Source organism: Hermetia illucens, chromosome 1 (genome assembly GCF_905115235.1).
Source record: "Hermetia illucens chromosome 1, iHerIll2.2.curated.20191125, whole genome shotgun sequence".
Lineage (NCBI taxonomy): Eukaryota > Metazoa > Arthropoda > Insecta > Diptera > Stratiomyidae > Hermetia > Hermetia illucens.
The window spans coordinates 52,616,407-52,630,016 of NC_051849.1; the positions used below are offsets into that span (position 1 = coordinate 52,616,407).

Here is a 13,610-nt window from a genome sequence, read left to right on the forward strand (position 1 = left end):
GAAAATCGAACTGTTAGTGTCAAAGTTATGGCAGTTCAAACTTATCAATTTCGAGCGAATTAACAGCATCCTAAGCCATACAAATACGATGCTGACGTCATAATTAACGAGAATAATTGATATTCGAGTGAGATATTAAAATTCCATTCATAAAGAATCTAGTTCTCCCCAGCCCTTTTTAAACCTTATTCAAATTGGTTTACTGTCTGTCCGTCTGTCTGTCCATCTGTCTGTCCTTGACACGCATTTTTCTCGGAAACTGTAGCGGCAATTGACACCAAATTCGGTGGAAAGGTGGGAACTGTGACCAGTCACGCATACATACATCCTTTTACATCAAATTTAAGGAGAGATCCCCATAAAAAAAATCTGAAAAAAATCAAGAGGCCGCCACTATATGGTGGCTAGGCTGCGAAATATCTTCCATACCGTATACCGTGTATTACTATAATTTTCATTAATTGACTGCAGAACGCCCCTTAAGTTCATCCTAGCATCACGAATTGCTGCAATGTAGGCTATAATATAGAGCTTGATCCTACGAAGTTTGGTGGAAATCGCACTACTATTGACAAACTTATAATAGATCAAAGTTGTTACTTCTTTGGAAATTCACGATTTTGAATGTCCAATATGCATATATTACGTGCTACGTACTAATGTGACAAATTCACATTCAAATGTCTTTATAAAAGAAATACACAAAACCTTTCATACCCGAAGCGCCCAGCTTCTGGTTTCCCGACTTGTTTGTATCTGTTGTAGGTTAAGTTCTTCAAATTTGCTAATAATATTAAATTCGGATTGTGAAGCGTATGAGGTTGACTATTATCAATACAGTGCTTTTCATCAAATGATTTATTGAAATCGCTTTCTAAAAAATAGAGGCCAATAGAATTTTTAACTATGTGACACGGAACTCTCAGGCACTTATCGCTCCTCACATCTTTTTTTTTTCTTCACCCTTTCTCCGGTTCACGAGCGGGGTCGGTTCGTCGTGATCGGTTTCGCCAATTTATTTTATCAAATGCCTGATATGGATGTAGTCGTGAGGCTTTTCAATACCTATCTAGCGTATCAGCCCCCCCCCTTTTTTTCGTGGATCTTTTGGTTGCTTACCGTCGACTTCGAAGTTCAGACCAATATTAGCAAGTGAATTCTCATTAGCACAAATTACGTGACCATATCATCGAAGATGCCTCTCCCGTAATTTTTCCGCGACCAATGCATCTCCATATAGATCGCGTGGTGCCACCAGTCCAACAAAACATCTTCGTCTTCATTACCGCAAGACGCTGTTCATTGTCTTTTATAGTTGCCCAACACTCAGAACCATAAAAAGCAATAGGACGGACGACATTGTGGTAAATTTTAGATTTGAGACACCACTTCATTCAGATTGCATTAATGCGTGAAGCAATTTCATTACACAGTTCTCCATTGGCAGATTGCATTGACCCGAGATAGACCCGAGCTCAGTTCTGGGCGGGTCACTGCCGTTAATAGAACTGAGCGATTTAAATATCTCTAGTCAATGCTATGAGCCAATGTTTTTCTTTTATTTGTCCAAAATCATTTATTTCAAAATATGCCAAAAAAATGATGGTGAAAAACTGCTGACTTAATATTTAAATGAGAGAAAGGTCATATTTTTGTACTTCATTTTTCACTATCTTTTTTATTTTTTGAGATATTTAAAAAAGAATTTATTTTTTGGTTTAAAAGCACGCAGCCGCCACCCGCAAAGCTCCCCGTCTCTGTACAAGAGCGTCAGTCCATACCTCTGTACCGTAAATCAGGACAGACTGCGTTGAACTCATCAGGAGACCCCTGTTAGACGTAGGAACCCAGTATTTGCCATTAGCCTACGTAGTGCCGAAACTCAAGCTGCAGCCTTGATCGCTGCTGCTTTGCTTTGCTGAAAAAATCTTTGAGTCAAGAGTCAGCCTGCGGTACTCTACCATTGGTTTTAACTCGATCATCGACTCGCCGACAGATACGGAACGCAGGGTGAGAAGTCAAGATGACTACTTCGGTTTTTTCCAAGGCAAGGTTGAAACCATGAGTAGTCATGGCGGGTCTACTTTGTGCGTCTGTTCGACAGTGCTACCCTTGCTGCAGTACCATTGGGTCCTGGCGCCTTCCTGAATTTACGACCACCACCTTCAGGAGTGGAGTACTCTCCAGCGCGGCCCCACCTGCTCCGAAAGTTTCGACAAACCTCTCGGTGTTCACTTTCACAATATTCAGCGCACACCGAGAGTTTGTGCCCACCACTTCGAAGGCTATGTATAAGTGTAGAAGTCTTCCAGAACTCGCTCCCTGTCCACCAGCGATATCAGTTACTCCGACGCGAAGGTTACAACTAAAATGCTTCCTTCGCAGCCCGGGCGCCGGAACGTTGGGGTGGACTCGGTGTTTAGAACTACCTGTCCTATTCTCGCCGCCATTTCCAGAATCCGTTTCCCTCTAGTGCCTGAAGGAAACATGACCCATTTGAATGCCCTGGCATTGTTGTCACCCCGACCAGTATTCGCACATCCGTACCCAAGATGGCGTCCTCTAAACCATCAAGCCTGCGTCGAAAGTCCAGCATCATCTCATTCGGCGTAAGATAAACACTGAAAAACGTTATCTCTGAACACCCAATCCAGGCAAAGCCGTCCCCTCGACCTTGGGTAAGAACCCTAAGAAGGGTGCCACCCCGAACCCATATGGCAGCGCTACCTGATATGTCAGGGTGCCATGGAACTGGCTCCTTGTTTCGGTACTGCTCACTGATGAGCACTAAATCAGCTTTGGTCTCCGCAGCGAACTGCGCCAGCAACTCGTGAGCGGTTGCACTCCGGTGCATATTGATTTGTAGTACGCCAATCATTTTGACCGCGTCATAGCTCTTTCTAGTTCTGCTCTGAAGACTGGACACCATCCCGAGTCCGCAGTGTGTGCAACGTTCTCATTACACGCGCCACGGTTCCTGAATAGGATGCAGCTTTGCTTTTCATTGCAGGTGTTCGCTTTATGGCCTGGCTGACCGCAATAACGGCATGTTGCCCTTCTGTCAGGTCCCAACAGGTTGCAGATGTGTGCCCATAATCCAAACATCTGTAAGATTTGGCTGCGACAACCCGGATTTGCATCCTAAACACTACCTAACCAATTCTGATTTTCCCGCTGTTTAGAAACTTCCTCGCTTATTGCTCGGGAATTTCCACCACAGCGAGTTTTTGGCCTCGGGAGTTCGCAGAGGTGATACCAATCCCAACATGTTACCTCCAAATATTCGCGTTTGATGACCTTTTCTACCTAGTTTTTTTCTGTCAGGCAGTCAAAGGCTCGGATTTCCAGAAAAAACGTTCCAGACTGTAAACTAAAGGTTTCTCTCCAAGAAGCCCCACGATTGCTTCACAGAGCGTAACTTTGTTTGTCATCCTCGGGCCTAGTTCGACTAGAAGTCCACTACCCTTCGTTTTACAAATGGAAGACACTTCTGCTCGGATATCTTCGGATTTGATCTTGTAACGGGTTACACTGAGGACTGGTGCAAAAGTCTTGCCTTCCGTGGGCTACATCTGTGCTATCCTCCAGCTAGAGCTAGGCTCACATCACTCCACCGGACTCCCAATGTGTCCCAGCGTGTATCGGTCATTAGCAGTTCGCTCTTCACCGAGAAACTTTCTCGAGACTACTACCTAGGACACAGGTATTATGCCAGATAGGGGATCAGAACTACTTGCTCAGGCATCTTGGAAACATCATCCCCGTATCGTAAGCGACCCGCTAAGGATGGATCCCTGAATTGTTGTCCTTCTTGAGTACACAAATCAAAGTTGTAATCTCTTAGTATATTGTTTTATCTAATTGGCGTCTTTCTTCCGGTTTGTGTCATAATTTTGATCTTCTGTTCGTATCTTTTTAAACCAGCTTCTTTTCCAACTTCGCTTTGCTTCACCAGGGTCTCCTTTACACTCTCTTTCGATAGAGTCAGAATACTGATATTAACGGCTGAGGCCGCTATCTGAAATAATTTGTACAGTGGTATCTTTCTGATTATATACATACTCCACAACGTTGCTAAATAATGTTGTCACCAAGCGTTAATGCAGAGTCTGTGCCAAAACCTCTTGTTAGATTATTTCGTATCCTTTCTAAAACGCGTCGAAAACTCTAAACGGAGCTCATTGCTCTATGAAGACTGATTAATCTGGTTGAAAGTCAGTGATCAATTTGGTTGAAAGTCATCCCATCTGGTGAGGCCTATGTTTTCTTCCGGGGTGAGGAAAACTAATCCGCGAGATTGCTATGGTTCTACTGCAAGTGAATTCTATGAGCCTATCGTGGAGACTATCCCCCGCAATAGTTCCACAGTGGACCAGTTCTATTTCGATCTTTGTATCGCTGGGTACTATCTTCACGTCGTTCGATGGCAATGAATCAAATACTGACTCAAAACGACTGTTGAATTCGTCCTTTACTGAGTCCTCCTTGGATGGAGCATATGTGTTGATTAACCAAACTCAAAGCTCACCAATTTTTTCTTTAATGGGTCATACGCCTGTGATGTTATGGACGAACTTCTTGTGGGCGACAAAATCTATTGGGGCATTCTCGGCCTCCAGAGTTTTTTCCGCTCTTGAAAATAGTGTGCTTTCGAGAGCCAAATTCCTCATTGCCAATCACTTTATTTGCTTGTACTTTTCATACTACTCAATGAATGCTCTAAGAGCACTAGTTCTGAACGGTGACGGATGTCCCAAACTCGCAGCCTTCTCCCGTTGCTGTAGTCGTCGTGCATTTTCGATCCAAATCGAGGCTCTATTTCGGAGTCAAAGAATATAATTTACTGTGAACAGGTTGTCGGCCTGTTCTGCAGCCTCCAACCTAGAGGGCCATCTTTGTTTTATAGCTGAGAGGACTCGCCGTATCTTACTCCCTTTCATGAAACACATGCAAACCTTCAACCATCCAACGAAATGATTGGTTTTTGATACCCATTTCAAAATATAGAAAACTTTATGCTTAACGAACTTTCACTTTGTATCTTTCCGCACCAACTCAGTATTTAATTTTGGTGAATTAAGTATTTATTCAGATTGTTGACAAATCACTCAGACTTCTCTACACAATTATGTTACTGATTGGTGGTGTACTCATTGGCGTTCTTTCTTCTTTCTAAACTACTATCAAACACTCATAGTAAATTATAATAATAAAAGCAACCACAAAAAGTTCTCTTCAAAAAACAATTAACTAGATTTGGAACAATAACAATCTCTGTCTGTCTTCTTTGTTTTCTTTTCACATAATATTTTTAAATTCATACATTACAGAAGTTTCAAATAATGGAAGACCAATGAATGCTAGTTTAAGTGAAGATTCTGTTGCAGAGACGGCCATCTCGAAAAAAAACTCGGATGGTAAGTAAAAAATTATTAATTCAAAATTATCTAAGCCAAAAAATATTCTGTTGCCTAAAAAAAATCAGATTAAAATGAAATCTTTTTATATGAATAAAAGATAATAAATTTGCTGCAAGGTGTGTGCATTTGTGCAATAATTAAAGGGCATTCAAATAAAAAGATTTCATTTATTCGAACTTATGATTTGGTTCGCATGCTATAGCCATTTAGAGAAACGGAAAATGGCGATTTTAAATTTAATATTATCAAATTTATTCTCGCTGCCATATTGAATAGCCGTTGCATGCGATTTTTATCAAATTCGTTTTATGTCAAAATGTTGTTCTATGTTTTGTGCGTGGCTTTTGAAATGTTATCAAATAATATTTCACTTTAAAGAAATGTCTTTAAAAAACCATTTCATTATAAGTCATCAGGAAAAATATAGCATAAATTATTTGAGAATGCAAAGTTATCTAAATAAATTAATAAAAAACCAAAAACTACCTTTCTAATTTCAATTTTCTAACAATTAGAGCTGCGTAAAAGTTTGCTTGATTTCGATCGGAACTATTTTCAAAATAAAGGCTTTGAAAAAGATACTTTTAACTTTTCAACAAATTTTTACTGTCAGCGCAAAATATAGACTTAGATTTCTTAGATATACATCAGTGGACTTTTAATAGACGGAACACTACCAAAAAAATTGCAAAACGAATACGATAAGCAGGGTATGCACTAAGTACAGCAGGATATCTACTGAGTAGAGTTTCTTTCCAAAAACGAATAATATTTCGACATTATCATCACCAACCAGAAAACCAATTAAGGTGAAGGTAGATCCTATTTTGACTTTAGTATTGGTAGTAGATATTATAACCGCATATTTTGAAAAGTGCATCGAATATATCAGACCATAATAGAAAATTAAATTTCTAATAAATTGCAATGTGATTTTCAGAACTTTGTTACCATTTCTTTTTATCCGTTCACTGCCTGCCTGTCAGTTTTTAAAGTTTTGTGTAAAACGAAACCTTATTAAAATCGGTCTGTCCATCACACGCATTTTTCTCGGAGACAGTTGTAGCCATTGAAACCAAATTTGGTGGAAAGGTGGAAACTGTAAATGCTCACGCATACAGTGAGTTACATCATTCTACTTCGAATTTAAGGAAGGGAGGTTGAATGGGCTTCCCATAAATGCAAAAGAGCGGTGTAAATTCACCAAACAGAGCCATGTGGGGTATCAAATGCAGGGTATCGGTTAGAACGAAGATGACTTTAATTTTGAAATTTGTTAGAAAGGTGGGGAGTGCGGAGGGTTGAAAGTAGTCATTTCTTTCACGGACCCATTCTCAGAAACTACCCAACCGAAAAATCTAAAAGAAATCAGGAGGCTGGCACTATATGGTACCTAGGCTCCGAAATACCCTTCACACTGATATTTGTTCAAATTTTCATCATCATCATCATCAACGGCGCAGCAATCGGTATCCGGTCTAGGCCTGCCTTAATGAGGAACTCCAGACATCCCGGTTTTGCGCCGAAATCCACCAATTCGATATCCCTAAAAGCTGTCTGGCGTCCTGACCCACGCCCTCGCTCCATCTTAGGCAGGATCTGCCTCGTCTTCTTTTTCTGCCATAGATATTGCCCTTACAGACTTTCCGGGCTGGATCATCCTCATCCATACGGATTAAGTGACCCGCCCACAGTAACCTATTGAGCCGGATTTTATCCACAACTGGATGGTCATGGTATCGCTCATTGATTTCGTCGCTATGTAGGCTACAGAATCGTCCATACTCATGTAGGGGCCAAAAATTCTTCTGAGGATTATTCTCTCGAACGCCGCCAAGAGTTCGCAATTTTTCTTGTTAAGAACCCAAGTCTCCGAGGAATACATGAGAACTGGTAAGATCATTGTCTTGTACAGTAAGAGCCTTAACCCTATGGTGAGACGTTTCGAGCGGAACAGTTTTTGCAAGCTGAAATAGGCTCTGTTGGCTGACAACAACCGTGCGCGGATTTCATCATGGTAGCTGTTATCGGTTGTGATTTTCGACCCTAGATAGGAGAAATTGTCAACGGTCTCAAAGTTGTATTCTCCTATACTTATTCCGTTTGACCAGTGCGGTTCGATGTTGTTAATTGGTTGGTTTTCGGTGCTGACGTAGCCACCATATATTTTGTCTTGCCTTCATTGATGTGCAGCCCAAGATCTCGCGCCGTCTGCTCGATCTGGATGAAGGCAGTTTGTACGTCTCGGGTGGTTCTCCCCATGATGTCGATATCGTCAGCATAGGCCATTAGTTGGGTGGACTTAAAGAGGATCGTACCTCTTGCATTTACATCAGCATCACGGATTACTTTCTCGAGGGCCAGGTTAAAGAGGACGCATGATAGGGCATGCCCTTGTCGTAGACCGTTGTTGATGTCGAATGGTCTTGAGAGTGATCCTGGTGCTTTTATGTGGCCTCGCACATTGGTCAGGGTCAGCCTAGTCAGTCTTTTAAGTTTCGTCGGGATACCGAATTCTTTCATGGCCGTGTACAGTTTTACCCTGGCTATGCTATCATAGGCGGCTTTAAAGTCGAATAGATGGTGCAACTGTTGTCCATATTCCAACAGTTTTTCCATCGCTGGTCGCAGAGAGAAAATCTGATCTGTTGCCGATTTGCCTGGAGTGAAGCCTCTTTGTTATGGGCCAATGATGTTCTGGGCATTTGGGGCTATCCGGCCTAGCAAGATAGAGGAGAATATCTTATAGATGGTACTCAGCACTGTGTGATATCTCCCTTTTTATGTATGAGACAGATAATGCATCGTTGCCAATCGTCAGGCATTGATTCGCTGTCCCTTACCTTGAGCATAAGTTGATGAACCACTTGGTATAATTGGTCGCCTCCATATTTAACCAATGCGGCTGTAATTCCATCGCCTCCTGGCGACTTATGATTTTTAAGCCGATGAATTGTATGGACTGCTTCCCCTAAACTTGGTGGTGGCAGTATTTGTCCGTCGTCTTCAGTTGGCGGGACCGACCTCCAATTCCCCGATGTTCTGGTTGTTCAGTAGCTCATCAAAGTATTCAACCCATCGCTCCAATATGCCCATTCTGTCGGAAATCAGATTTCCCTCTTTGTCTCGGCAGGATGAACATGTACTTTTCGAGTTCACAGACCTGTTAGTTCTCCCAGGCTTCCTTTTTCCGTCTGTCAAGTCACTTCTCCGCTCGACGGAGTTCGTGATAAGTCTCCGCGCATGCACGCGTTCTTTGAGAATGCAACACTACTCGGTATGCGGCATTCTACCTTTCCGTTGCTAGCTTACATTCATCGTCAAACCAGCCGTTCCGACTCCTTTTGCGGCTGGGGTCAAGTATGTTTGTGGCCGTATCCATGATAACGTTCTTCAGGTGATTGTGAAGATCATTTGTTGATGCTTCATCTCCAGGTCCTCTGTTGACTGCAGTTATGGCGGCATCCACTTCCCTCTTATAGGTGTTGCGGAGTGTTGTGTTGTGGATGGCTTCAGTGTTAACTCTCACCTGATTTTCAGAGCGAATTCTGGCTGGTGGTGTTATTCGAGCTCGGAGCACCATGCCAACGGCATAGTGATCCGAGTTTATATTGGCCCCCCTATTTGTTTTGACATTCATCAAGGCTGAGAGGTGGCGGCGTTCAATCAACACATGGTCAATTTGGTTGGAAGTGGTCCCGTCTGGAGAAGCCCTTGTATGTTTGTGGATCGCTTTCCGCGCAAACCAGGTACTTCCAACAACCATTTCATGTGACACTGCTAATTGGATATCCCACAGTCCGTTATCATTTGTATTTTGGTGTAAGCTTTGAGCCAACGTATCGCCTGAACATGGTCTTCTTCCATACTTGGCTGTTAAAATTCCCAAGTATGATTTTGATATCATATCTGGGACAGGCTTCGAGGGTTCGTTCTGCTGCCTCGTAGAAGGTGTCCTTCTCCGACTTGGCAGTCTCCTCTGTAGGGACCTGAACGTTAATGAGACTTATATTTCTAAATTTGCCTCGCAAGCGTAGAGTGCATTGCCGTTCGTTTATGTTTTCAAAGCCGATAACAGCAGGTTTCATTTTTTGGCTTACTAGGAAACCTCCTCGAGCACCTGGTTTACTGGATGGCCTCTATAATATATGGTGTAGCGGCTCTTCTCCAGGAAACCGGTCCCTGTCCAACGCATCTCCTGTAACGCTGTTACATCAGCCCTATATTGGGACAGGGTACCGGCTAGCTGCTCATCAGCTTCATCTCAGTACAGGAAGCTCACGTTCCATGAGAAAATGCGCAAATCGTTCTTCCTTTGTCGTTTCCGGGTTCGTCGTTGTGTAATCCGTCCGTAGCTTCGTAACAAGTTGTTTTTCGTGTAGGGTTGTCAGCCCTACCCAACCCAACCCCCAACCTGGAGGACCAGTTGGTACAATTTGTCCCGGTTAAGGCGCGGGAGACTCGCCTTCATTCTTCTCCATCTGCAGTTTTTCGTTAAGAAAAAGCTCCCAGTGGTCACCACGTGGAGCTGGAGATAGAATTTGCTTGTAGAGCTGTTGGTGTTGGTTCAGCAGGCATTTCCCAGGTTTTATGCTCCATCGTGGGTACTAATCCACGTTTCGCCCTGGGACCTATACTACCCTTTGACCACCATCACGCCTTAAATGTTTGAGCGAATCAATTTTGAACTGTTTTGACGACCACTAGCCTCGTGGTTTTAGGAACTTTATCTCTGGTCACCTCGGAAATTTCGCCAGGATCTATCTGAACCTGAGTTCTCTTGTGTTGTAGCGTTTACTGTTAATTGTTCGCAGCTCCCTTGGGTCGAAGTCCGCCTCCTTGCATAACGTATTGAAGTGTCCTGTTTTCCTTCTCGAAATGGTTGCTTGTAGTTCTTTCCTTGCCTTTCTATATTAGTTATGCAACTTTTAAAATTTAACTCGGTGCCTGTTACGTTGGATACGCTTCCTGACTTAAAGGTAAGCTTTGCGGCATTCTTCAAATTCTAAGTACCACCAGTGATTGGACATTTGCTTCTTTGGTACAATGCGACGTGACATAGAAATGTCACATGCTCTCTGCATCTTTCCAACAATCTGTGACACTTTTCCTTCTGCGTATCCCATTTGCCGAATTTCGTGGATGTATAAGCGGGTAGTGCAGTTTCCTTGATTTGCTTTAGTGTTGTCCCATGATCTGATGACTGCCGCGCACCTGCAGTTGAAGATCCTTGGATAGGGTGTATCTAAATTCTAGTATAGTCTATCAGATTTTTTCCACTCGTTTTGCACCAAATATTCGTCCCGTTAAAATTGCCATCTATTTATTATTGGGTTGTGGCGACTTGCTTCGAAAACTAGTCATTACCCTATCAATATAAATTAATTTAGCAAGAGGTTTGGCCCAGCATAGCCATTGCATATGTGAATGCCGGAGGCACCTTAACTAGTGTGAATCTGTTTGGCTATTGGGCATGTTTTCGATTGCTCACATATAATGGAAACGTGAATTTTAATTTGAAGCACAATTTAAAAAAGCATTTCCTAAGCTGATTCAGCTTCATTTATGAAAAGCAGAAATAGCCTTCTTGTGCACCGGTTAACTGACACAAAGTCTGGTAGAAACTTTGAATCTGTAAATCCTCACTCATACAGTAAGTTACATTAAACCACGCTGAACTTCAAGGGGGAGAGAGCATACAAAAGTAATGCAAATGTAGCTTTGTTGTGTTTCAAATGTAAGGTCTCGATTAGTGCTTTTCGAAGCGGGTCTTAGTTTGACATTGAGACATTGGTTATAAAAACGAAGGGTACGGGGGTTAAGTATCCACTCTCAGAAACTATCCAACCTAAAAATCTGAAAAAGCTACAGTGGTTCATACACAGGGCATCTAGGACTCAAAATATTTCCCGCCGTGATATCTACTAAGGCCAAAATCATAACGGTATATTAAATATTATATTTTGTAAATTTACTGCGAATTCCTCCCTTAAGTTCATTTAGATCTGTAAAATTTTACTGCGAAGGCCCCCCTTAAGTTCATCTAAATCTGTAAAATAGTACAGAAATATAGATTTTGGGACAGACTTTTTTTTTTTGGGACTAATTCGCTAGGAATTGTATTATTACTAGCAAAATTATAGTAGGTGCTCCTTCTGCGTCAAATTGCTGCTGAGAGATAAAATAAAATCCACAAAACCTTCCACGCCTGCGCCGAACTTCCTGTTTCCGACTTTTTTTTAATTAAAGGACAAGTGTGTAAATTTATTCTTGGCATATACTGATATATCGTGATATTTTAGGAGCCAGATGTTTCAATCTTCAGTGGATTTGCAATCTCTAGTCTTTTCCTTTCCACGGGAAAATAAATTCTAAATATTGCTTCTGATAGAACACACATATATACTGCTCAGCGATAACGCATTGATGAAGCCTTTGCAAGGGGGTTTCGTTTAATTTAGTTTAGTGCAGGTCCGGCAGCTCCAAGCACTCAGACTTTTTGTTAAGCCCTTTATACTATCCCGAAGATTCAACATTAAATGCCCCCGCAGACTTTTGCAGATCTAAGAACATTCTCCAGAGACAGAGAGTGCGCGGACTCTTTGTTGAAGGAAACTTTACCTAGGTATCTTCGTCTAAGGTCTGAGGAGGCCGAGCAGCTACATTTGAAGTCCAAGGCCACTTCTTCCTCCTCCTCATATTGGCTGCACCGCCACCCTAATTTTTTCCATGTGGTAGTTTAAGGAGCATTGTCCCGTTAAAAGTTCTACTAGGGTTTTCATGTCTCACTTCTTACAGGAGAAGTATAATAAATGAAAGATTTTTTGCCTGCATTGCAATTTCACCGTTCAGAGTAGACTTGACAATACATGCCCGGATGCCAATAGTTCAATCTGAATATTCACTTCGAAACTCTTAAAAATTGCATTAAAGCGGTAACTTTGACCTATTACAACTTCATTAGCAATAATGCGATCTCCATGAAACTTGGAACGATCGTGCTTTCTATTATAGCCTATATTACTACTACCATGAACTTAAAAGAGTTTTGCAGTCAATTTCTAAACATTATAGTAATAAATTATTATTAAATTTATTTCGTTAGATATTGTTATGGAGGTTACGTCGGGTTCAAGCAATGGTATAGCGACAGTTTCGTGATTTCTTTTCAGATTTTTCCGTTGAGTAGATTCTGAGAATTGGTCCTTGAAAGAAATGATCCCTCTTCAGCCCTTGCTCTCCCCTCTTGTACACTAAATGTCAGAACTGAGTTCACCTTTGAAAAGTACTAATCGAGACCATTCATCATTGCACATGGTTATAGTAGGTGAACAAAAATTGTACACCCTCCTTTGTATGTATGGAGACACCCCTTAAATTCTACGTCGAACGATTTAACTCACTGTATGCGTGGGCGTTCACACCGAACTTACTGTCAATCAGTATAACCGAAAAATAGGTGTGACCTACGTGTCCTGAATAACGCGTTTGAGGATCCCACTGAGCAAGGGGGTTGGGTCTTAACTTTTCACTTTTCAGAGCTCAGCTGCAGTGTCGTTTCGCTGATATATAAAATCACTCAAGTGGCCGACAGAAGTGTGTATTGAGCAATTTTTCACTTCAAGAAATGTTCAAAGTAGGCCGCCCAATGAAAGTTTCCATTGAAGGAGCAACTTTCTTGGGTTGAGAAAAGAAATGTTTTTACACAGAAATTTTTCATTATATTAACTACACTCAGTACAATTTTAGATAGTTTTTTAATCAAACTACCAGGGAAGGGCGTTTTGTCCGGTGAACGTTTCTCGCGTCAAAAATGACAATTTCGGTTATTGAAAATGTTGTGCAGACATCTAGCTACTTTAAATGCATCCAAAATTGAAGCTATTATAGCACTTTACGTTCATATCATTCTTGTTAACATATCAAATAATAGTAAAATGTATAGATAAGTATTTCTAGATTTTACCATAGATAACTAATTGTACGCAGCCGAAAGAATAAGATATATAGGAAATCCAGAAAATTGCCAAAAAAGCTGCATACCCTGCAAGTCGTTCATTACTTTAATTGGCCTTAAGAACATATACATACATATCTTTCTCCAATAATTACAAATAAAAGATAAAAGTTTAAACTTAAATAAAGATAAAACATAAAAACGAAAGCAAAACACCGATGAATTCATCATTA

At 41.4% G+C, this 13,610-nt stretch overlaps 1 protein-coding gene across 7 annotated transcripts in view; it reads left to right on the forward strand.

The window, feature by feature from the left end:
• LOC119647112 (potassium voltage-gated channel subfamily KQT member 2) overlaps positions 1-13,610 on the forward strand; it is a 1,176,525-nt gene that overhangs the window by 1,093,457 nt on the left and 69,458 nt on the right. For all 7 annotated transcript variants that reach the window (XM_038047893.1, XM_038047892.1, XM_038047894.1 and 4 more), the window contains one exon: positions 5,331-5,417. In XM_038047893.1, coding sequence (XP_037903821.1) covers positions 5,331-5,417 — 87 coding nt within the window. The remainder of the gene's footprint in view (positions 1-5,330; positions 5,418-13,610) is intronic.